The sequence below is a fragment of the Macrobrachium nipponense genome, chromosome 4, assembly GCF_015104395.2.
Source record: "Macrobrachium nipponense isolate FS-2020 chromosome 4, ASM1510439v2, whole genome shotgun sequence".
Lineage (NCBI taxonomy): Eukaryota > Metazoa > Arthropoda > Malacostraca > Decapoda > Palaemonidae > Macrobrachium > Macrobrachium nipponense.
Window position 1 is genome coordinate 79,295,054 of NC_061100.1, and position 26,553 is coordinate 79,321,606.

The 26,553-nt window shown below is 42.1% G+C and overlaps 1 protein-coding gene across 5 annotated transcripts in view; it reads left to right on the top strand.

The window, feature by feature from the left end:
• Window positions 1–26,553, top strand: part of LOC135210968 (1-acyl-sn-glycerol-3-phosphate acyltransferase delta-like) — a 290,759-nt gene that overhangs the window by 215,977 nt on the left and 48,229 nt on the right. For all 5 annotated transcript variants that reach the window (XM_064243957.1, XM_064243958.1, XM_064243954.1 and 2 more), the window contains exons 6-7: window positions 7,773–7,920; window positions 25,680–25,899. In XM_064243957.1, coding sequence (XP_064100027.1) covers window positions 7,773–7,920; window positions 25,680–25,899 — 368 coding nt within the window. The remainder of the gene's footprint in view (window positions 1–7,772; window positions 7,921–25,679; window positions 25,900–26,553) is intronic.

Consider the following 26,553-nt stretch of genomic DNA (forward strand, 5'->3'; position numbering starts at 1 on the left):
GGAACGGATTCCCAACATCTATACATCAAAAGAAAGGGCGTAAAATGCTCTACAGAATGGGTAAAGGAACAAAGGAGCTTGATGATGCAATGCAATAAAAATATAGAAAAAGCATTGTCCTTACAATACCATTGAACTGAAAAGACTCAACAGATTACAAAGTATGTATGTACAGTATAATTCCCCAGTAAGTTAGTGACCAGACCCTGTTTTGCATAATTTTACTGTTTGGAAGCACACCAGTGCTGCAAATTTTTATAGCAAATTTGTTATGCATATATTCTTGAAATTGTTGCGTATGTAAACTGCTTTGAATTTAATAAAAAAAAGGTGTTATACTATCTTTGTTATTGATTATATGGAGGTTACTTTATGTATGTGGATTGGCCTGTGATTAAACTCTGTGTATTGGAACGTAAAATTCCTCTCAGAATAAATCTGTGAAAGTTAACAGTGGCAGGGCATTTACTCTAAATACACCATGATTCTATAAACAAACAGTGTCTAATAAAGATAGGAAAAAATCAGTTATACTGTAGCCGTTCGTATTATTTTCTTCAATCTTACTTTTCACCCTCTCCTAACAAAAGTTTCATAGTGAACAGCATGGTTTTCCTCCTGTTATACATGTAAAATCTTTACCCTCAATTTTCCTTTCAGTGCTGAATGACCTCATAGGCCCCAGCTTTGCCTCTGGCCTAAATTTTATTTTCTTAAGTTATACTGTAGCAGATTATACAGAAAATATTTTATACACATACTTGTGAAACTGTTGCATATGTACACTCCTTTGAATCCATTATGTTATACTATCTTTGGTGCAGATTTAATGTTTCTATATGGTATAAAGCAACTGTTTTATTATTGATGAAGTGGTGGTTAGTTGTTGTCTGTGGATCAGCCTATGATTCAGCTCTATACAGTATATACAGGAACTTAAAGGACTTTTAACAATAACTCTGTAAAGGTTAAAAGTGTCAGAGCTTTCCATTTGTATAGCATAGCTCTGTAACTTTACAAATTATAATAAGGATAAGAGCTAATTAGTTCCCATAGCTCTTTTTTACTCAGCTATCTAACATGTACTTTTTTGCATCTAAAGATAAAGTTACTCTTTAAAAACAAATTACGTTAAGACCAACCCTTTGAGACACTAAGAACTGGACTTGATGGTCTGATGAAAATCCTTTGTTATTGAATCTTATAGTACAGTGATACCTCATTTGTCGAATGTTTCTCATGTCAAACTTTCCATTTTTTTAACAATTTTTGAGAAAATTTTGTATTGTTTGTCGAACAAATGCTCGTACTTCAAACGATGGCCTATTGTGTCCTACAAGAAAAACTTAAATTTTTTTCATTTACAATATATAGTTTGATGATAACCATATTCGACAAAATAAATGAATGTATAAAGCATTTCAATATGAAATTTAGCTTAAAGTATAAAATTTAGCATAAAAGGTGTGTAAAATTATACGTCACCGTGGTGAACGAGGGAGCGTTGATATATTGAGGAGAGAAGGGGAAGAGAGTGTTAAAATATTACTGTATGTATGTAAAAGCAATAATAATTCACATAAAAAAGGGAATTTCACAATAAATTTAATGTAATGATAGAATATGAAAACAATCAAATGCCAATACATACAGAAAAAAAAGTCTTAATTGAGCCAGTGTTCGGTGCGCCACGTGAGACGGTCTAGATGAACAATATTAACAAAATAGTAAATGAAAGAACAAAGCTTTTTACAATAAAATTAAGGCATAAACAATTAACAAAATAATCCGACATTGTGGTGTTGCACAGCTAATTTGAGGTAGAGGGAGGGGCCATTTGAGGAATAATGAATGAATGATTTTAAGTTATTGTGCACTGTGATATTATTAAGGAGAGAATAAGAGACAATAAAATATTTACTATAATATGTACGTAAAAGCAGTACCAATTCACATAAAAAACAAAGGTAAATTTAACATAATGATAAAATATGAAAACAATCAAATGCAACACATACAGAAAAAAAAAAAAAAAAAAACTTGCTCAAGTCAGTGTTTGGTGTGCTAAGTGAGACAGTAGAGAGAGGAAAGGAGAAGGAAGAAGGGGTCTGCTTCCCACTGACTTATCAGCTGGGCTGGGATGGATTATTTACCATTTCTTTCACTTACACTCAATCTGCCCAAATCCCTCTACCTCCTCCCGAAACCCTCAGACCCAGAAAAGCTGCCTTGAACTCCAAAATGTAGATGTGCAGCAGCTTCCCTTTTTTGCACTTCAAATGCCTGAAGCAAGGAGATCTTCCAGATGAGCACCCCAACAGGTGATGGAAGCATTTGAAAATAGGAGGAGAATGCAGAGAGGTTCCCACCGAGAGATTCTGATCGTCCAACCACCAACAAAGGTCTTGCATCACCTCTTCGGATGGAGGGACTCTCTGCTGAGGGGAATCTCTCGCTGGAGACCAGAAGTCTTTCAGTCTCCATTGCAGAGACTGAAGATGAAGACGACCATGAGGGACTAGCTTTTCGAGAGAAGACAAAATTCCCAGAAGGACTTGCCACTGGTGAGCCGGCTGTTCAGGCTGTGACAGGAACCTGCGTGCCATTAACCGAAACTTCTCCAATATCTGGTTTGACGGAAAAACCCTCAACGCTGGCATATCTATAACCATACCTAGATAAAGAGTTCTCTGGCTGGGAACCAGATTGGACTTCTCCAGGTTTACTACTATACCTAACTCCCGACAAAACTGAAGAAGACCATCTCTGTCCTTAAGCAGTTTCTCCTTGGAGCTTGCTAAGACCAGCCAGTCGTCGAGGTATCTTAGCAGGCGAATCCCTTGAGTATAAGCCCATGTTGAGATGAGGGCAAAGACCCTTTTGAACACACCTGAGGGACCATGGTCAACCCTAAGCACAGGACCTTGAATTGGAAGATCTGCTCTCCCAGAGTGAAGCAAAGGAACTTCCTGAATGAAGGATGAATAGGAATCTGCAAATAAGCATCCTTCAAGTCTATTGACAGCAAGAAATCGTTGTCCCTTATTTCTGCCAACACTGTCCGGGATATCTCCATCCTGAACCTCGTCTTCCTGACAAAATGATTCAAGGTGGAAAGGTTGATTACCAGTCTCCAGTCACCCATTGCTTTCGTAACTAGGAAAATTCAACTGTAAACCCTGGAGAAGGACACTGTACTTCCTCTATCACACCTTTGTTCAGCATTTTCAGCACATCTCAAAGAGCTAAGTACCATGGGAAGTCGTAAGCATATGTCCGATTGAGAAGGGGTCTGTCTGAGAGAGGGGGAGAAAAGATGAAGGGTGGTAGATATCCCACCCAAAGAACATCTTCTACCCATTTCTTGGCTCCATACCATTGCTATTTGGCCCACTGGCCTGCCAAGCATCCCCCTACCCGTGACAATGGAGAGGGAGAGGCGCCCACTCTATTGACAACCCCCCCCTCTGCCCCGTCCTCTAGAGCCCCTCCCAGGCTTGTAGGGGCAAGATTGAAGGAGGTGCTGTTGCTGTTTTACCTTGGGCTGTGAAGGAGAGAGAGAGACCCTCACTGAAGCTGAATGCTTGGATGACTTAACAAGAGAAGGCCTTCTTACCTGCTGTTGCAGAGGGGGAGGAGGAGGGTGACATAAACAAGCCTCTGACTTAAAAACCGCTTGATGTACTTACCTATCCTTAGTATCTGCCCGTTGTTGGTCGATTGTATCTTCCAACTCAGTTCTAAGGAACAGAATCTGAGAATCAAGGAGGTCCCCATTCTGGACAGCCAACAAAGACTCAGAGTCCGGTGACCCTGCTACCTTCGACAATGCCACGTCCCTCCTGTCCAGGAGAAGGTTGGCCCACAAGGTTGCACTAAGGTGGCCTTGGTACGAAATAGCCTTTGCCTCAGACTGCAATAGCATAGTCAAGTGACTAAACCTCCCACTGTTTGATCCAAAGTAATCCTGGCTGTTGCAGTGGACCATAAGTCCAGCCAGGAGACACTGGAAGATGGTATGCTCCAGGGTCAAACCAGGCTTAAGACCAATCATATCCGGATTAAGGTGACGGGACATCAAATTGAACCACCTTAGTGGAGTAGTACTTCCTATGCCGCACGAGAGGAGAGGGAAGAAACTTGGAGGATCTTTTGGATCACAGAGAGCCATCTCAATCCAAAACCAAGGCGTCCATACATTGCAATATGGACTGAATGTGGCCCAAGAAGAAAAGCTCAAACAAAGGCCTAGAATCCTGTCTGGCACCCAACAAAACCTTTATACCCGTAGGGGTCATAGAAGACAGACTATGACCAACACTCAAGGTTGTTGAACTCACGAATGAGATGAACAACCTCTGAGAAGGAAGACAAATTCTTGGCTCTCTCCCTCCTCCTCCTCTGGCAAAGGAGACCGACACCGCAAAGAAGAAGTAGTCTCGGCAGTATCTTCATCCTTCTGTGACACTATTGGGGAAGTTTCCCTAGGAAGCCTAATATTCTGTTCCTTATTGGCTGGAGTGGAGGCCCTAAAACCTGAATATCCCAAGACTGAGGGTTCACTGACACGAAAGAATCCGTACATGGTCACGACTTGAACCTCGTACACGCTCGTGTGATAAACCACGTACACTTTCGCGGAATGAACCACGTACAGATCCGCTCGGTGAACCGCATACGCATTCTTGTTAGGAATCATGTATATGGGCGTGCGACGAGTCGAGTACGCGTCCGTGAGACGACAACCGAGCACGGAAGGACACTGAAGAGAACTATCTGAAGGAGACTGACTCCTAAGATTCTGGTCTCTAGCAGGAGAATGAGAAACATGTACATGGACCAGGGAAGTATCACGTTCTCAACTGTCAACCATAGCTGTACCGAGCGAAGAATTTGTGGAAGTAGCAGGAGACACCTTCGTATCGGAAATCTTTGACCTCTTGATCGGCGCCTTATCATCCTTACGCCGACGAACTGGCATAGGAACAGAGGAAGAGGGCGTCGCACCTCTGATACCACCAACACCTATGTGCAAGGATGAGTCACGTCCATGTATGGAAGACAGGGAAGCACTCTTATTACTCTCAATACTCCCCACTGTCACAAACACATACATGTAAGGGAGAGTCACGGCCATGAAGGGAAGTCGACAATGCATTACATGCAATACAGGAGAGAGACAGCTGTGTATCAGAGTAGGGGATGCCTTCTTTCCATGAACCTTGCTTCCAACCTCACGAACACGAACGTGCAAGGGAGAGAGACGGCCGTGTGAAGCAGACAGCAATGCACTCCTCTCGCTCACAGAAGACAAAGCCACAAAGTCCTTAATCCTCCAACATTTGACTCGAGGAAGAGGTGGGGATAGCAAGGAAGCAGGAGAAGGAGTGAAACTCCCACCTCTACGAAGTCTCTTGCTACCAGGAGGAGGGGAAGAATCACTCCGTTTACAACTTTATTCTTACCAGAAACAGCAAAAAACTTCTCTTAAAAAACAGAGTCCAGCCTCTTGAATACGACTTGACACAATGCCTCCGATGGCTCAGCGAGAGAAGGCAATAGCATCATAACGACTGGAGGACAAGAGGCCATCGCATCTGACGTCATATGCTGAGAAGACTGGAAGTGGTGTCACAACATTTCTCTAATGCCAGCATCGACGTTGGTAAAGGCGCCCCTCAAGGTGGCAGGACACGAGAGCCAACATAAAGGAGTCCTTGGGGAGGTGGGACTGCTATAGGGGCTGGTGGGGAGAGAATCCTGTAGGCAAAGCAATGCTCAAACAGCAGCCATCTTGGTTGATTCACCATCTGAAGCAAAGGTATTAGATGGTGTAGCCTCCTCTCTCTCGGGGAAGAGTATTTGAACCCAAGAGAGAGGGGCCTACTACATTAAACATAACATAACATCCTGTACAACTCCCGATACCTCCAACAACAAATCGATGGAAGAAAAGGAAGGTGACGGGTACACTTGCAGAAGGGAGACATCTTGCGGTAGAGGGAAAAGCCGAATCATCCAGCCAAGGAGTAGAAAAACCTTCCCAAGAAGGAAGAGAAGAAACTCTACGATGTTCCTTCTTCTTGTAAAATACCCCCCACTGCAACTTAGGCCAGGAACAACATTCTGGGCATGGATTAGTAATGGTACAATAATTAGCTTGGCACCTACTGCAAGTCGTTTGAGGGTCTGTGTTCGCAGCAGTCAAAAACCTGGTGCACGGGAATCCCTGAATTCCTGGGCACATGAGTTGATGAGGCCGTGAAAACTCTTAGGACTCCATTACTAAACCCAACACACACACACACTACAAACACATTGAAAAAGGAAAGAAACATGGGCATAAGTCAGCTTGCTTGGAAGGAGAGCAAAAGCATAAGCATTCACTCCCCAAGGTGGTTAAAGAAAGACTAACATGTCATGGAGTGCGGTGCTTGGTCACTGACCAGCTCCCACCTCGTACACGAAGGTTTTGCCAGATCTCACAGGTTCCTTGCTATACAATCTTTGATTGTTTTAACTGGTTTCCAGTTGGCTTGCTAAGATTATCCTATTGTTTAGACCTCAGGTTTGTTAGCTATGAAAAATACAAATTGATTAAAAAAATTTGTCATGTTTATTTTAAAGTCTGCCATTTGCCAACAGTAAGTTGATGTGTTGTGGCATAATTAATCTCTTTCGTGCACTTAAGATCCAAGTGTAAACATGCTGATTTCTCTCTCTCTCTCTCTCTCTCTCTCTCTCCAATCGGACACACACACACTATCGATTCCTTTGATTATCCTTGTGAAATGTGAATAAAATTGATTTTATCAACCTTTGCATAATGTAACCATTATGGTTTCCTCAGAGGGTTCCTGTCTCTCCTCCCTCCATCCCCCTCTGACCAGGTGCCATTTTCATCAAACAGTTCATGAATCATACACAGAAAAAATGAAATTTAGAAAAATTTACTTTGTATAACTTATTGTTTCATTACTTTACTCTCTAAATTTAACTTTTGAACACATTAATAATAGAAAAATGTGAAAAGGGGGACTTTTTGGGTTGACTGGAACAAATTATTGTGATTTCCTTTATTTCTTATGGGGATATTTGTTTCATATTTCGAACTAATTATACTTTGAACAGCCTTCTGGAACAGATTAAGTTCAAAGTCTGAGGTACTAATGTATATCTGTTCATTTTGTATTTTAGTTTTGAGTGTATATAGACAGAATTTGTGGGCAGGCTTGCTGGATTTTCATATACTACTTACAAGAAAGGTTGCAGTCATTGTAAGTGTTGTAATGGCTGTAAGATTTTTGGTTGACTCCATAGTTTGGCTTACTCTGTTTACAGAAAGATTAGGAAGTGTTAAAGAATGTGTGTTACTAGTTGGCATTTTTGGATGTGGTTTTGGCTCATGGTTTGGTGTGGCTAGGAGGTGGTTTAGTGCTATAGGAGGAAACTCACATCAGGAGTTGCGCAATGAAGGTTGACATGTGAGATCCTTCGTCTCAATTCAGTTGATAAGAACTATCTTGTAAGGTATGAAGAATAGTCAGTTTGTTGTATAGGCAAGTGGAGCATCTAAGCCATAGATTCTGAGGAATGTCTGAATTTATAAGGATATCCAGATCATGTCATAGCATTTGTGATTATGTATTGAGATAACTCTTCAAATGACCCATTATAGCATTCATATTGTTGATGCATATATCATCTTAGTCAGGAGTGTAGTGGTATGCCTGTTGTTTTAACTTGTAGAAACTTTGTTTTCTTCTTTACAGCAAAGATGGAGAAGAACCAACATTGCAGAACATGCTACGGGGTAGGAAGGTCAAAAGTGAAATGTATGTGAGACGTTTGCCTCTGGATGAAATTCCCGATGATGATGAAGGAGCTATCAGTTATCTTCATGAGCTTTATAGGTCCAAGGTAAGTAGATAGTTATTATGGTTTTATGACAAGAGTTGCTCATGCAAACCCAAAAATGAATATATGGTACCGATACTACTGTATTGCAGTACACAATGGTCTCAGGAGTCATAGGTCCTTTATCTGTCTGACAGATGAAGACAGTCTCACTGTATACAATCTATCTGAACCCTCTGGTTTGTTATGAACTAACAAGCCTTTCTTTTTTTGGAAACTGTATGCAAAGCAACATTTGTGAGACTATAAGAGGGCTTACATTCATTAATCATATACAGTGGTCCCCCGTATTCATGGGGGATGCATACCAGACCCCCCCCCCAACCCAGTGAAAAGTTAGAACCCTCAAATGTTTGGAACCCCTATAAAAATGCTAAAATCACCCTATTTTGTTAGTTAAAACTCAAGAAAAACCCACTAAAAATGTTCATACTTGATTTTTTAATAGTTTTATCACAAAAGTGCATTTCATGATGAAATTGATGAAAAAACCAGGAATTTGTGGATATTTCTCATAGAGAAATCTGCGAATATGTGAGTCCGCGAATCCGGAGAAAGCTAATACGGGGGGTCCACTGTATATGTCCAAATCACATATACAAACCATCTGAACCCTCTGGTTTGTATAAACTAACAAGCTTTTATTTTTTGGGAAACTTATGCTTAGCCCAAATCACTTTCACAATAAATTTAACATAATGATGAAATATGAAAACAATCAAATGCAATACAGAAAAAGAGTCTTAATTGAGCCAGAGTTCAGTGTGCTGAGTGAAACGGTTTAGTAGAACAATGTTCAGCAAAGTAGTAAATGAAAGAAAGTATTTCACAATCAAATTTAGCATAAACGATTAACAAAATGATTCGTCATTGAGGTGATAAATGAATGATTTTAAGTTATTGGGCGTCATGATGTTGTTGAGGAGAGAAGAAGAGACAGTAAAATCTTTACTATATTATGTATGTAAAAGCAGTTCCAATTCACATAAGAAAATATTATTTCACAATAAATTTAAGATGATAAAACATGGAAACTATCAAATGCAATACGTACAGTACAAAAAAGAAAACAAAAAAAACTTACTCGAGCCAGTGTTCTGTGTGCTGAGTGAGACGATAAAGAGAGGAGAGGGAAGAAGGTGGTCTGCTTTCTACTACTTATCAGCTGGGCTGGGATGATTATTTGCTCATTTCTTTCACTTACACACAATTTGCCCAAATCACCTCTTTTTGTTACGGTAAAATAACTATCTAGTGACAATTGTAGTGACAATTGCTTTTTGCAATTTTTTACCACTGTGAAAATAACTCAGCTCTAATAAACGAACTGGCGCTGCATTCAGCTTCTGCAGGCCTTAGATTGTTTGTTTAAACAGCTTCCTTGTGAAAACTTATTTTACCTCTCTCTCCTTTTCTTGCATTTTTGATTTACTACTTATTTGTTTGCAAAATCCTCATGTTTATTTTAAATTCTGTTGTTTGCAAACACTAAGTTGATATATTGTGGCATAATTAATCTCTTTTGTGCACTTAAGGTCCAAGTGTAAACATGTCAACAATCATTCTCTCTCTCTCTCTCTCTCTCTCTCTCTCTCTCTCTCTCTCTCTCTCTCTCTCAGACACAATCAGACAGGCACAATATCGATTCCTTTGATTATCCTTGTGAAATGGGAATAAAATTTATTTTGTTATCAGCCCTTGCCTAATGCAACCATTAGTTTCCTCAAAGGGTTCCCGTCTCTCCTCCCTCCATCCCTCAGCCAGCTGGGCACCATTTTCACCAAACAGTTCGTGAATCGTACACAGATAAAATAAAATTTCCAAGCTTTTACTTCATATAACGTACTGTTTCATTACTTTACACTCTTAATTTTACTTTTGAACACATTAATAATGAAAAAATGTGAAAAGGGAGACTTTTTGTGTTGGCTGGAATGAATTTCTGGGCTCAGTTCGTGTCGCTGCGTGAAATAATCCTTTAGTTCATTATTTCTAAGGTAAATGAGCTAACAAATACCAGAGAAAAATAAATCAAAAAGATGTCAGTATAACTGACTCGCTCACCCAAATAAAAGAAGGGTGTCGGTATGGTAACTGGGGCGAGTGAGACCACTACCACGAACTTCTTGCCATTTAGAATTCTCCCACACCAAAATCCCCAACTGAGAGAGCCGACCCACAGGTCGAGGCAGCAACTACTACCACTACACCCCACGCCACGCCGACTGCCGCGCCTCTGGTGGCCATCCTTTCAGTTAGCGGACTAGCAGCCACACGTGTTTTGCTTTTGCTCTGTGCTTTTGTGGATTATCTCTTTATTTGTCGAGATGGAACGTGCAGCTATTGCAGCAGCTAAGTTAAGTGCCCTGAAAAGGTTTGGATTTAGTTTATTCCAGCTGGGAACTTGTTTTACCGTTTTTTAGGTGCAAATACAGGTTCCCGGTCTGGCGCATGGCGTTCCCTCGCCTCGTGTTCGGTTTGGTTCGAGGTCTCCCATACCTTGGAACCTTTCCTTTCACTTATTCACGTGTTACTCTAGTCCTTTTTTATTTATTTACATTATTGTTTATACTATTTACATCGTTTAGGGGATTTAGCCTACCCCTGGTGTTAGTTCATGCATGTATGTCTCTCCTCCTAGCGTAGGCATCTGAGTGTTTTCCTTTGTCCAGACCCTGGCCATTGCTCTCCTTATCGGCTTAGGCTAGCTCTGAGTGGTAGATCGGATTCAGTAGTTCACTCCTGGACTTCCTTTCTCTTTCACTCATTATTGTTTCCCCTATTTTTATTATTATTTTATCTATGTAATAGTCTTTACGTGTTTATGGTTAGCTTTGGGCGTCCAGCATCATTATAGCCTGGGTCTCTAGTGGTCCTGTTTTCTTGGCCCACCGTAGATTCTGTTCTTAGCAATTTTATTGCATTATCTTTTTACAGTTTTGTTGCATCCTTATACAGTTTTGCTGCACCATTCTGGTCAGTTTGGTTGCATGAGACCCTTGCGTTTTTACCGACCAGGTCGGTTGTGTTGTTTTATCGTACCTTGGTCCACTCTCGATCGCGGTACCGCTGGACGCCCGTCCCCAGTCGCTTTCCCCCCCTTCTTCTCTCGCCATAGAGTAGAAGGGAGGGAGGATCTGTCCTTGCTCGCTCCACCTGGGCCCGGCTCCCTCTCTCCCCACGCGGAGGGAGTAGGGGAGCCTGGACAGACCATTAGGCTGGGAGTGACCTTGTTCTCCCTGACGCTCAGGGGTGCTCCGGTGTGGCGGGGGTTGGGGGGTTGGCCTCCCCCCTCTCTGGTTGCGCCGGTGCTCCCCGGAGTACACGGGATCTGATTTCTTCCCTCCTCGTTTTACCTCCCCACAACGGCGTCCTATCGGTTATGGGGAGGGTGGTAGGCTCCGCCAACCACTGGAGCAGATATGATTTCAGTAGGTCCTTTAGCTATCCGTTGTTCCATCGTCTCCGACGTTTACCCCTAGGGGCATTCTTCCGGTAGCGTTGGACAGCTCCGTGCTTCGGAGTCGTTCTCCGATATATCATTCTCACTATGCTTAAGTTTAGTTTAAGTGATTTAGCTTAAGCTTGGGTTCCCTCCCCTGTCCTCCGTTGGAAATTTCCTTATAGTTATATCTTATATACCTATATATATTTACCTCTGGTTTATGGAATTTCCTTCTCCGGTGTACACCGGAGTTGTTGTGTCACCTGTTTAACCCAAAGGATCTCAGGGGAGGGGTTATGCCCATTTTTTCATCGAACTCCGGCATGCAGCGGAGTACTAGAGTAGTCTTGTGAGTGTAATCTTGATACTCATGTATCTTTGAACTTACAGGCTACCAACTGCCAGCATCCCGGCTGTAACGCCGTACTACAAGACCCCTGCGGGCATGAGGTCTGCAGGACCCATGCTCCCTGCTCCACCAGCCATGGTAATCTGCAGGTCTGGTTTCACGAAGCTTGCTCCATCTGTTATGAGCTTGTGACCCAGTTTTTGGAAAGGGTAAGTACTTTTGGTCATCAGCACGTTCATGCAATATGAGTTCTGATATATTGTTTAGCTTAAGCTCATCTTAGTCTAGTGGTTAAGGTTCACCTTTAGACTTAGTGTTAATAATAGCCCTCTCTTTCAGGCTGCCGCAGTCAAGGACGCGGCTTTCGCGACCCTGAAAGCCTGGGTCGGCGGATTCGGTAAGAACGCCGCTAAAGGACAGCCCTACATCCTAGAGAAGAGGATGGCTGTTCTGTTGTTCCCTGGAGGCAAGTCGTTGGGGTACGTCGACCCTGCTGCGGCGGCTCCGACGATCGCCACAATCCAGCAACAGGTGGAGCAAGCCCTTAAGGAAGGACCAGGCCAGGACATCGCGGCGGAGGTCGCCCCTCTGGACATAAATGTAGAGCCTATGGCGGTAGGTGTAGATGATTTATTGGTTGAGGTAGGTACGTTGGACACTCAAGGGCTTCCCTTGAGTGCATCTGGATCTTTATCTCCTGTCCCTTCTTCTTCTTCCTTTCAGGGCTTTACGGGCGCTGAGCTCCCGTATAGTGCACCCGCTGCTTCTGTGGTCCCAAGGTGAAGGGTCACAGAGAGCAGAAAACCCTTAAGAAGACGTCGTCCAAAAAGACTTCTTCGTCTTCTTCGGCTCATAAGTCTCCGGCTTCTTACCCCGGAGCAGAGAAAGTGAAAGCTTCATCTTCATCAGCTTCACTTCCTAAAGGGTCGAGGAGCAAGTCCTCCAGGGAGAGATCCCGCACTCCGGCGGAGTCAGTGATTTCCCCTTCTTCTACCGGAGTCCTCCCGGGGACATCGTCAGGCTCTGTGCCTACGAGTAATTTGGATCCTGCTGTGTTTTCTGCCGGAATGATGCAGCAGGTGGGAGACTTGGTAGGTTCCTTGAGGTCAAGCATGGAACAAATGTTCACCCAGCTTTCGGACAGAATGTCCACCCAAGAGAACCTCCTTTCTGGCTTTAATCAAGCTCCTCAAGCTACTTCTCCGACAGTTGGTGCCGGTCTTCTTCAACTCCTGGCATATGAAACTCTCCCAGCATTCTCCATGAGTAACCCTTGAAGAGTAGCGGCTTTCGCCCCTTTCAAGGATGGCCTTATCTCCATCCCGGAGTGCGGAACTCGAAGGATTGAGGACTTCGAGTTCCACCCCGCAAACCTACAGCCTCCTTTCATGGGGTATGCCAGATTGACGGAGGCAGCGATAAATAGGGAGGACAAGATCCCGAAGGAGACAGTCCTCTATAGCAGAGATCATGCACAGAGGGAATGGCTTCACTGCTTAGAAGACTGGGATTGTATCAATACCAGGCTTCAAGCTTTCAAGAGCCCTTTCACAATCTTCACGACGGAAGAGGAAGCACCACTTCCCTTCCTGACGAAGATTGCTGATGTCACCATCCAGGCAGGCTTGAAAGGTGATCCATTACCTCAGCTAAGAGAAGCAGACCCCACATCTCCTCTTCTCCCTTCGTTTGGCGATATGTGGAGGACTTGCCAGCCACCTTTACGGTGGGTAAGTTTAAACCGGACTGTGCCATGGACCAGTTCAGCGAGAAACTTCCCAGGCTTCCGGACAACCTCATCCAAGCGGAGTTCGAGGCAAGGTCCAGGTTGGCAAGGACCTTAAACACTATGGTCATGACGGAAGTAGCGGCCCTCTCCTATGCGTCTGAACCGCTCTTCAAGCTGTTGGCTAAGTCGCAGACTCATACAGTCCAATCGGACTTGTATGAGTTTGTGGTGGCTAGAGTCAACTGCAGGAAACATGTCCTCCAGGAAGCAACTATTAGGCACGAGCCAAATAAGTTGCTTTCCTCCAACATTTGAGGGGCGGACCTCTTCCCGGAGTCGGCAGTTAAAGAGGTCCAGAACGAAGCGACGAGACTCAACCAGAGTCTCAAAGATCGTTGGGGCCTCTCTGCTAAAAGGAAACAGGATGCTTCTTCTTCAGGCAAGAAACTGAAGAAGACGAAGAGGTTTCAACCCTATCAAAAGAAACCTCAGCACTTCATTCAGACAGTCTCAGCTGTCCCAGTCACCCAACCAGGACAACCCGCCGCAACGAAAGGCCAGACTCAGCCTATCCTCTTGATCTCACCTCAGGCACAACCTTCCACCTCTTACGCTGTTTCCCCAGCGTTCAACTTTGTGTATGAAGGCCAGGCCTTTCAACACTTTAACCGGTTTGCCAGGGGAAGCAGGGCCAGAGGTGCTCTTCGCCAGAGAGGAACAGGCAGAGTCATCAATAGAGGCAAACACTTCCATGGCGGACGTGGAGCTCACCCCGCACAACAACAGTGAGATCTCCAAGGTAGGAGGGAGGCTGTTCCTCTTCCGGCATCGGTGGGGGTTCAGCAAATGTGCACAAAGTATTGTGTCAAAGGGTCTGGGTTGGAGCTGGATCAAAGGCCCCCCTCCACCCAGACCATTCCTTCAACTTCCATTGAAGGAATTGACAGATTATGCAGAGGAACTCCTTCAGAAAGGAGCAATATCGAGAGTCAAGCATTTAAAGTTTCAAGGTCGCTTGTTCAGCATGCCAAAGAAAGGCTCATTAAAAAGAAGAGTAATCTTAGACTTGTCCCAGTTAAACTTATCCATTCGCTGCGACAAGTTCAAAATGCTGACCATCTCGCAGGTACGGACCTTACTTCCCCGTGGGGCCGTCACCACCTCTATCAATCTTACAGACGCATACTATCATATCCCAATTGCGAGGCACTTTCGCCCTTACCTAGGCTTCAAACTAGGAGACCAGGCATTCTCGTTCAAGGTGATGCCCTTCGGACTGAACGTAGCTCCCAGGGTATTCACCAAAATAGCGGAAGTAGTTGTTCAACAACTAAGGTCGCAAAGAATAATGGTAGTAGCGTACCTCGACGATTGGCTGATCTGGGTGTCAACCATCGAGGAATGCCGCAAGGCCACAAAGAAAGTGATTCAATTCCTGGAATACCTTGGGTTCCAAATAAACAGGGAAAAGTCAAGACTCGCTCCGGAGTCTCGATTTCAATGGCTCGGCATTCAATGGGACTTAACCTCTCACAATCTGTCAATTCCGATAGCCAAGAGGAAGAAAATAGCGAAGTCAGTAAAGCCATTTCTAAAGTACAAATATGCTTCAAGGAGAAACCAGGAAAGGATCCTAGGTTCTCTCCAGTTTGCTTCAGTGACAAACGTCTTGATGAAAGCAAAACTGAAGGACATAAACCGGATTTGGGGCTCAAGAGCAAATGTCAAATCCCGGGACAAGTTGTCAGCAATCCCGCAAATTCTTCGGAACCGTCTGCGTCCATGGACACAGTCGAAGAATCTGTCCATGTCGGTGCCTCTTCAATACCCTCCTCCGGTGTTAACTATCCACACAGACGCTTCACTAAGTGGCTGGGGAGGGTACTCTCAGTTCAAAAAAGTTCAAGGAACTTGGTCACCGCAGTTCCGCCAGCTTCACATAAATGTATTGGAAGCCATGGCAGTATTTCTTACCCTGAAGAGGCTCCATCCACCAAAGAACTCTCACATAAAATTGGTTCTGGACAGCGCAGTAGTAGTTCACTGCATCAACAGGGGAGGATCCAAATCAAGGCATCTGAACCATGTCATGACAGCCATCTTTTCCCTGGCGGACAAGTACAAATGGCATCTTTCCTCCACCCACCTAGCGGGAGTAAGGAATGTGATAGCAGACGCTCTATCCCGGTCAGTTCCCTTGGAATCAGAATGGTCCCTAGACAACAGTTCGTTCCAGTGGATATGCCGGAGTGTTCCAGGTCTCAAGTAGATCTTTTCGCCTCTCAAGCGAACCACAAGCTTCCATGCTATGTGGCTCCCAACCTGGACCCTCTGGCATATGCCACAGACGCTCTGTCCATAGACTGGAACCAATGGAAGAAGATTTACATCTTTCCTTCAGTGAATCTTCTTCTGAAAGTTCTGAACAAACTCAGGACTTTCAAGGGACAAGTGGCCCTAGTAGCCCCGGACTGGCCGAAGAGCAACTGGTATCCTCTACTTCTGGAATTGGGTCTTCGCCCTCAACGGATTCCCAATCCCAGACTCTCTCAGTCAGTACAAATGAGGACTGTGTTCGCTTCCTCAGGAATTCTTAAAACCCTAACTTTATGGACTTCATGAAGTTTGCGGCTAAAAAAGATGCAGATATAGATCCTCAGAATATCCTTTTCTTGGAATCAGATAAAAGGGATTCAACTTTGAGACAGTATGACGCTGCAGTTAAGAAGTTGGCATCTTTCCTGAAGGAATCAAACATCACAACCATGACTGTCAATTCAGCTATATCCTTTTTTAGGTCCTTGTATGGAAAAGGGTTAGCAGCTAGCACTATTACTACTAACAAGTCAGCTTTGAAGAAAATCTTCCAGCTGGGCTTTAATATAGACTTAACAGATTCTTACTTTACGTCTATCCCCAAGGCTTGTGCTAGACTTAGACCTTCCAACAGATTCTTACTTTACGTCTATCCCCAAGGCTTGTGCTAGACTTAGACCTTCCGTAAGGGCTACTTCAGTGTCATGGTTTCTAAATGACGTCCTCAAACTGGCTTCAGATACTGACAACTCTACAAGTACTTTCATGATGCTTTTAAGAAAGACGCTATTCTTGCTAAGTCTGGCTTCAGGAGCTAGGATTTCAGAACTGTCGGCTCTGTCCAGAGATGCGGGGCATATAGAATTCCTCCCCTCAGGAGAAGTTCTACTCTCCCCGGATCGCAGCTTTTTAGCTAAAAATGAGGATCCTCTATTAAGGTGGGAACCTTGGAAAGTCATCCCTCTCCCACAAGACCCTTCTCTTTGTCCAGTGATGACCTTACGAGCCTTTCTGTCTAGGACATCCTCTTCTTCTTCGGGTCCCCTCTTTAGGAGAGAGAAAGGTGGCACTTTATCGATTAAAGGTATAAGACAACAGATCTTCTTTTTTATTAAACAAGCAAACCCTGAATCATTCCCTAAAGCCCATGATGTCAGGGCAGTAGCCACCTCCATTAACTATTTCCAACATATGAACTTTGATGACTTGAAAAAGTATACTGGATGGAAATCACCAACAGTTTTTAAGCGTCACTATTTAAAGTCCTTGGAATCCTTAAAATTTCCGGCAGTGGCAGCGGGAAACATAGTTTCCCCTGACATTGCTCAGTAGTTGTAGTTGAAGATCCAGATCTCCTTTCTACCTGCCTCAATTAACATTTCATCTAACCTGCCGTTATGCTCTACACTTCGCCTTTTAGCCTTAGCTGCTCATAATTATGGCTTAGTGGTGTGTCCCTTATTTTTTTGCTAGGGACACCCACAATAATTTGTATCTTATGAAACTTTTGAGTGTGGTTCCCTTATTTTAATGCTAGGGTTCCACACTCCTGCCTTGTATATATTCTTTAAAGATTTGTATTGTTATGAATTACTAATTCCTAGATAATAAGTCAATTTTTGCTTATGTAATTTCATAACTCATGCCTAGAGAATAAGTTGAAATATGTTTAGATTTAAGTTTTTGTACATATTTCTAGTAAGTCCTCTTTGGTTTTGTTATTTTGTATATACCTTATTCTCTAATTGTATTATTGTAGGTTACTTTTAGTTTTATTGAGACCCTTTTATTTATTTCAATCTTGTGCTATTTCTCTGGTACTATTTCACGCAGAGACAGGAACCGAGCCCAGAAAAAGGATTTTGACGTAGGAAAAATCTATTTCTGGTCGATGGGTTCGTGTCGCCCAGTGAAATCCCACCCTGCCCCTGCCCTGTCGCCCAAGATTGCTTGCTAACTTCAGGATGGCCACCAGAGGCGCGGCAGTCGGCGTGGCGTGGGGTGTAGTGGTAGTAGTTGCTGCCTCGACCTGTGGGTCGGCTCTCTCAGTTGGGGATTTTGGTGTGGGAGAATTCTAAATGGCAAGAAGTTCGTGGTAGTGGTCTCACTCGCCCCAGTTACCATACCGACACCCTTCTTTTATTTGGGTGAGCGAGTCAGTTATACTGACATCTTTTTGATTTATTTTTCTCTGGTATTTGTTAGCTCATTTACCTTAGAAATAATGAACTAAAGGATTATTTCACTGGGCGACACAAACCCAACGCCCAGAAATAGATTTTTCCTACGTCAAAATCCTTTTATCGTGATTTCCTTTATTTCTTATGCTGATATCAGTTCATATTTCAACACATCATATTTCGAACAGTCTGAGGTACGTACTACTGTATATTAAAGTACCAAGAGAGGGAGAGAGAGGATAACATCAACAGTTGTAATGTGATTTTGATTGATTTTACTTTATTTTAGCATAAAATATGCTAGTTTACCTTTGTATCATACAATATTTATATAGAAAAAAATAATACACATTTTTCAAACCAGTTTTACACCTAATAGCATGAAAACATAAATTACTCCAAGAATTAAACTTAACTACCTATGCAGGGTTTCTTGAAGATTTTGCAAATGGTGTATGCCAATTGGTTAGGTTCTTAACGCGCGTAAGGTCAAGATATTATATACTGTACAATAGTACAGATTACACACTCCTAATTCTTTACTCTATTTGAAGAGGAATACTTTTATTTACTAATACCATCCAACCTCTTAAAACTGGTTCCCTTGGGACCAGGCCATTGCCGGACTGCAGAAAATCCTGGTTGACAGAAATCATCCCTAAAAAACCATTATGTAACCAAAGTCTTGCCAACTCATTCCACATAGTAGTAACAAGTACAACAAAGCTTATGAATATTCACTGTCACTCGTTAGGTTTACTTCCTTATGTAAATTATGGACTGCTCCATAAGTATCTCTTTGGAAATGCTGACACCAGTTCATCAGAGCTTAACCCCACAGCTCGGGTATCGTATATATATGATCACATATAGTTTCTGGGCAATAGACGGGTATCGTACATAGACAGACTATCAAGATTTGGTGCCGCCATACAGTTTGAAAGAATTTTGCGAGAAAAATGTTCCTAGTTTCATGTATCATTATTGGCAACTCTTCAGATCACCCTATAAGAGTGTTGGGTGAGCTGAGGTAGTAAGGGGGAATGTTGTCACAAATTCCTACCCAAGGATGCATCGTAAATATTTCACAATAAATGTGCTAAGAATTTGTTCTCGGTTTTATTTCTTATCTTTTATGATATTGTTTGAGCTGTAATTTCAATTTGACAAAATAAAATTTTAAAGATTAGAAAGAACTGTAAAATTAGTGTATTTTTCATGACTGTCATAGGAAAAAGAGGCCCGCACGGGGTGGGAAATATTCACTTACAGCTTGCTGTGGAAGGTACTGATGTTTTTTAGATTTTAATTCATATGCCATGCAAATATACATATCTTCCTCTTTCCATTGATAAGTTTTTTTTTAACTGGCCATCCTTAAATTTAGCCTGTTCATGGGTGCATGCATTAGCTTATATTAGCCCGGACTGTGCGGGGTCAAACCACTTTAAATCAAGACACCTCTCTTGAGGGAGAGGGAGAGAGAGCAAAATAAAAATACAGTCATACCTCTACATATGAAAGACCCTATGTACGAAAAATCCAGGTTACGAAGGCAAAGACGAAGATTATTTTTGCCTCTGTGTACGAAAATAATTCCGGTTGCAAAGTCTGAGATTCGCCCGGGCCGCCGAGTACAATTTTAAAACTTGCGTGCCGCCAACTTAGCAGACTAGCCACCATCCTCCTGCTCTCCCATTGGTTCCTGACGCTAGTCACTGCCGTAAGATCCTGCTCTCCTATTGGTCAGCATCTGTCCCATCATGCATCTATGTAAAGGCGTTCCTTGACCATTTCGTTGTGGTAGCGTTATCGTACACACCTGGAATTCGTTCGTTTACATAGATTACGCTTGTTAAAGTAAATTCGTGTACTAATTGATTTGACTTTCTTTGTACTGTAAGTTACTTTATCATGTTGTGTGTGAACTTAATTACTTATGTTGTTAGCCATGGGTCCCAAGAATGTTGCTGAAGTTCACGGAAAGAAGAGGATGCCTTCTATGGAGACGAAGATGGAGATAATTAAGAAGTATGAAGCTGGCATGTGGTTAAGTGTGATCGCTAAGGAATACGGCCGAAATCCGTCGACGATAGGCACCATCCTTAAGCAGAAGGAAGCCATTAAAGCAGCTGCTTCTCGTATGGATTAAGGACAAAGAAATCGCTGGCGATATGATAACCAAGACAGCAGTATGCCAGAAGGCCAGCGCCATTTTCTATGATCTGAGTGCTCAGGCCGAAGACGACACAGGAGAAGGGACATATCTAAGGCAACCCAGACTTCAAGGCTTCTCGGGGTTTGTTTGATAAATTCCATAAAGGGACTATGTGATGGTAATTGCTTCATAGCAAAGGAAGATAAAGGAAAGGAGAATGCATTTTCGAGAAGTTCGGCAGTAAGGAGGTTTTCGCTCCCGTGTTGGAGGCGCCTGTCTTCGCGGTTGTTCTAGAATCGTCGGGCGTGTTGTGGAGCGCAAAAACGCGCCGTTGTTACATGAGAAACGCCGCGATTTTCTGATGCAATACCTCGTCTAGATTCATCTAAGAAGTTCTAGAAATCCCTGGAGTCGGTGACGTTCGCTGTAGGCTCCGCCCCCAGAGTGCCGTATAAATATGACGAACGAACTTTGGAGAGCAGTGATCGTAGAAGGAAGAGATCGTAAAAGAGAGAGATCACCAGTTAATAAGAGCCACAGATCAGATTATCAGTGAGAGATCAGCAGCAGTGATCGACAGAGAGAGACTAGAGACAAAGGAACCGACGAAGTATCAATCAAAAGAAGAGTTGTTCGGGAGTTGGTTGGATATTAGTCTAGTCGTCTTCAGGAGTGGACGAATTATCTCGTGTTATTTCGACGTCGAGCAGACTGCGGAGAAGAAAAGGTCCTGCTAGAGGTTTTGGGTATTTCCTACCTTACAAGTAGACTAGTTTCTGCAATACGGAGTCAAGAGGACGACTGCAATTGCCGCTCTACAATTATGAAGCCAACGCGTCAAATCGCCAAATCGAGTAGCAAGTTTTTTAATTGCCTCACTGTACCCCCAGTTCATGCAGTGTAAGATTCTATCTTTTTATGTAAATATGAGATACCATTCTGCATTTACCTTTGTTAGTAAGCTTGTAAATAAACCTTTGTTGTGTTAGTGTTTCTTTCTATATTCGTATCCCCAGTTTCAACTGTGTGCGTTGATATATATTTTTTTTTATTATTTTATATCAAACCTGGAGCGGACCTCTCTCAGAGGCCGTAACATTGTGTCGAACCCTTTCCAGGATATTTTGACACCGTAACATTGTCTCCGAGATCCCAGAGTCCGTAACAGACTGGCATCTATTTGGTGGTGCGGCATGGGGAGGCTGCCAGCTCGGACACGAAAGCGGCCCAAGCCTTTGTTAAAACAATCAAGGAAGGCTACAGTTCTCAGCAAGTTTTCAACTGTGACGAGACTCGCCTTTTTTGGAAAAAAATGCCTCGTCAGACGTACATAACGGAGGAAAAGAAGAAGCTACCCAGGCATAAGCCTATGAAAGACAGGCTTATGCTTGCACTTTGTTCTAATGCCAATGGGGATTGTAAGGTGAAGCCCCTACTTGTGTATCATTCCAAGACTCCTGGAGCCTTCAAGGCCCACAAAGTGCTAAAGGAGAAGCTTCTGGTGATGTGGAGGGCTAATGCAAAAGCCTGGGTAACCAGACTTTTGTTCACTGAGTGGGTAAATCTGTGTTTCGGCCCGACAGTGAAGAAGTTCTTGGAAGAGAAGCGCCTCCCTCTGAAATCTCTGCTGTTGTTAGACAATCCCCTGCTCACCCTCCTGGCTTCGAGGAAGATATCCTAGCGGAGTATTCTTTCATCAAGTTTCTTTATCTTATGCCTAACACCACCCCTCTCCTCCAGCCCATGGATCAGCAAGTGATATCAAACTTCAAGAAGCTGTATATTAAACATCTTTTCAAGAGATGTTTCGACATCACCGATACCACAAACCTCACCCTGCAGGAATTTTGGAAGGAGCATCCGACTCATCGATCAAGCTTGGCAGGAGGTTTCGAGGCGAACCTTGAATTCTTTGTGGAGGAAACTCTGGCCTGGTGCTGTATCCACCCGAGACTTCGAAGGATTCAACGTGGGTGAAGCCGATGCAGATTCAGAAACAGTTGACGATCCTGAAACTGTTTCGCAACCAGATTTTGATGAGATCGTTGCACTCGGCAAGTCTATGGGGCTGGTCGTCGACGAGGACGACATCAATGACCTCCAGGAACACCTAAAGGAGCTTACGATGGATGACCTGAAGGAGTTGGAGGCCATGCAACATAATGTTATTTAAGAAGAGTTCTCTAGCAGTGGTGAGGAGGAGGACCCTATGACAACGGCAGAAATTGAGGATGTTCTAGCTGCTTTTCATAAAGCGCAAACATTTGTAGAAAAGAGACACCCCCAAAAAGGCTTACACAGGTTGTATGCTTGTGTAGTTCGATGAAGTTTGCCCGAGTCATATCAGGAACATTGTCAAAAGCAGGCATAAGCAATCTTCCTTGGATATTTATTTTTTAAAGAGGCCTTTAGTAGTAAACAAACAGGAAGGTCCAAGTGATATGAAAAAACAGAAAATTGGAAGTAGTGAAGAAATTGAAATTTGTTAAAAAATGTAAAGTAAAAAAGTAAAAAAAAAAATTTTTTTTTAATTAGAAAAAGAAAAAAAAATCAATTTAATTTTAAGTTTTTCATAAAGTTAAGTGTTTTCTGCCATATGGTAATGTGTTTCGTAAAGTTTAGTGTTAATGTTTCTGCCATTTTTTAATGTGTTTTGTAAAGTTAAGTGTTCATTTTCTCTGCCATTTGTCCTCCTCCTCTGTCGCCACTTTCAGACATTGCCTCACTCGAAAGGTAAGGTTCCACATTTTCTACATACATACGTACATGTCCGTACAGTATTTCTTGTACCCTGTACACTAATACACTTTATTTACAGGTACAATAAAGGTTAGGTTAGGTATTGAGTGGTCCAAATTGTTGTATTTCATTGTTTATTGGTCAATTTAGCTTTATTATAAAATTTACTGTGGTGTTTTTGTAGGGCTTGGAACGAATTAGGTAATTTACATGTAAAACTAAGTCCTAGATACAAAAAAATCAGGTTACGAAGGCCGTTCCGGAATGGATTAATTTCATAATCTGAGGCACAAAACTAGGTTATAATGCATTGTACAGTAAACATTAAACTAAGGCATCGGAGCTACAAACCAATCAGCAACTAGCAAAACTGGTATCTTGGTCTGTGATTGGCTCTTCTAACCCTTCCAGCCAATAGTGTGCTGTGCTAGAAGCCAATCAGCATTGAGGTAACATACCCTGCTGTGTAATTCGCTACTTCTAACCCTTCCAGCCAATAGCTCCCTTTCTATTGATCTATCTATCCATCCATCTCTCACGTTCTGTGAGTATCCTTTGGCGGAGAGAGAGAGAGAGAGAGAGAGAGAGAGCTGAACTTACTTGTTTACATTGGATAAACAACTGAAAATTTTGGGACGATAGTTTTTTATACATACTATGATTATAGAAGATCAATATATAATAGTATGTATATCATTCTATCAACCACTCTCCCATTCCATCTGTTTATCTATCTCACATTCTGCAAGTATCCTATTGCGTAAAGAGAGAGAGAGAGAGAGAGACTCTTTGCCCAGGTGCTAACCACCTTTGCAATCAATATGTCAAGATTGCTGACAGTTAGGCTTTCATTCCTCCCTCTAAGTTGCAAACACAAAAGATTGGGTAAAACAGTTATTGAGCTAAAATCTTTATATCTGAGTTTTTGTAAACCATCAATACAGTGATAGCTCCTCATGTTAATCACAATGCTTAGTTCATGACCCACTCAGTTCTTGTCGTTATGGGACAGTGTAAGATCGTGGTCACAACAGAAAATTTTCGTATCATTGCTCATAACACAAACTTCATTCTCATTCTTACTGCAGTAGGCAATGGAGACGAGATTACATACTCGTCTCATGATCTCTCTTCCTCTCCTTTTGACTGGGTGCAGAGGGGCTACTGCACCCCTCCCCTCCTCACTCCTATTAGGAGTTGTGTGGGAGTCAAGGTAGAGGCATCATGACTTCCCAGCTGGTGGTAGGTTCCAATCTAGAGGGTTTGCATATTCTCCATGTCCCTCCCTCCATGTTCCAAGAAGCAAGCAGACATTCTTATCATATACCATTTTTGAGAAGTTATTGCATTAATTCTTTAGCATAGTAACCTGGGGATAGCAACTTAAGAGTCTTGCAAGCCTACAATCTTATCTAAAGAGTTGGGTGCCGGTGGCTGTCCGGAGGCAAGATTGTTGGTTGTGCTTTCCTGCTTGTTGGTTCATAGTGTTTAGGAAAACAACTTGGTGTGCGGACCTAATTGTTCTCTTGCTCCCGGCAATTGTTCAAACTCCTTCCTCAATTACTTTTATGGCAGTCAAGATATATTCTAGAGGATTAGGATTATAATTGTATTCCGTTGATTGGATTCAACTGTTTGTTGTTTAACTAATGACTTAATGCTTGAGATACTTCATCAGGAATGCATAACCTTCAGTTTTTTGCAAGTGACACTGTTAGAATGTGTTGTTGTGTCTGCTTACAAACAGTTTCTTGCGGACAGACTTTACTGTGGCAGGTCTAATAATGTTGGAAGAATATATTTAGTTTGCTATGTTAACATTTTAGATGTGATACATTTCTAAAATCTTTTTAATTGAATTATAAGTGCAAAGTACTCATGATTTTAGGTAAGGAACTCTGTAGAATTTCTGCTAATAGTGAAAATTATTTAGAAAATACTTATTGAAGTGTAGGCTGTTAAGTAGAGTCTGTTACTTACAGACTGTTGATTGTTACTTATCAGAAAGCCAGACCCTTAACTATGTGTTAACCCTCTTGCACACAGGCCGAAAATATAAGGGTGTAAGGTACACAACTTTTCCCCAGGCCGAAAAGAATATCCGCATGGAAAAGTTTTTTGGTAAAATTTGGTACGTCCGAACTATAACTGATATACGCTTCTGGCTAGTGTTGTTATGTCAGCAAATGATTGAATTATTTCCTAAAGCAATCAGAACATCTTTATGAGGCTTAGAAATAATAATAATGATGTGATGAATGTGAAATTTTCAAGAAAAATCATAGATATTTTTTAGAAATAATCATGAAAAATATAATAATTAGGTTTGTGGAGTTTGTTTTATGTACCTAAATTGTGTAGAAATGTTTGATCTTTCACATGGAAGCAATAGTTTTGCTATAAATGTGTTTGCTAATGAGCTGTAATTGATTAAAAAATGCTAATTTTTTACAGAGTGGAAATTTTAGATTTTCCAACATACTTTTGATGACTTTTGTATCGTAGCTAAATAAGCTAGTGGTGTCAGGTTTGCGTTTTCTTTATTATTCATCATCTGTCGACCCAATGGCGTCAACTACATTCTCTGTGATCAACACATTTTTTTCAGTGAGTTTTCCCCAAAGATAACTTGCATATGATGCACCCAGTGCATCAGCTGTGTACATACGGAAACAAATTTATTGACGTGCTACATGTCATCAGATCTCAAGAGGGTCAAGGTGCAACTCTATAAGTACTATATATTTATATGAAATTTTTTTTTAAATAGGCAATTAATTTTCACTGTGATATTCTGTCAGTTTACAGATTTAACACAATTAATGTTTTCTTATTTTCTTTCACAGGATAAATTACTAGACAGCTACATCAATACAGGGAGCTTTACCAAAGAAAATGATTTACCAGAATACCCATGTCAGAAGATGCCAAGAAGATGGTATTCTCTCCTCAATGTTATAGGATGGGCTGGTTTTGTCTTATCACAAATCCTTCGATTTTATTATAATCTTCTCACAAGTGGCTCATTGATATCCATATCATTAGCAGTTGGCATTGCTCTTATTGGTAAGTCTAGTATTAATTATTTACATTGTAAATGAAGTAAATGCAGTATAGAAATTTTGCTGAAAAGCATTTGTGAACTTTGAGATAAGAGGAGAGGTTGTTGAAGGTTGTTGACCACTATGAATCATTAAATACAATTTTGATTTTGCTCAGAAATTGAAAGGTTGAAAATGCCTAGTCACCTATGGAATTCAAGTTGATAATGTGGTTGAACACATTAAATAGCTTATTTTTGTACATGAGCTTTCCTGTCAGATATATACTTAGCTTACGTCTCTGACGTCACGACAGAATTCAAAACTCGTGGCAAACGCGACAGGTAGGTCATACACCCGCCGCTGGGTGGCGGGTGTATGAACCAATCCCACTTTCCTGTCAGATTTTCTCTGTAGCCGGTGTCGACTACACCTGTTGTCGGTACCTCTCGATATTGGATTCTTTTCTCGTTTTGCCATGGATTGTTTCAACGGACTTTTGGTGAAGTACCTGATCTTTTGGCTTGGCATTTGCGCTTTGTGGACCGTTTTTTATTATTCTTTGGTTTTTTCTTTGGATTTCATTATGTCTGATGTTGAGATTAAGAAATCAGCTATGTTCAGAGTGTGTTCTGTTAGCGATTGTAAGGTGAGGCTACTGAAAGCGGCGGTAGACCCT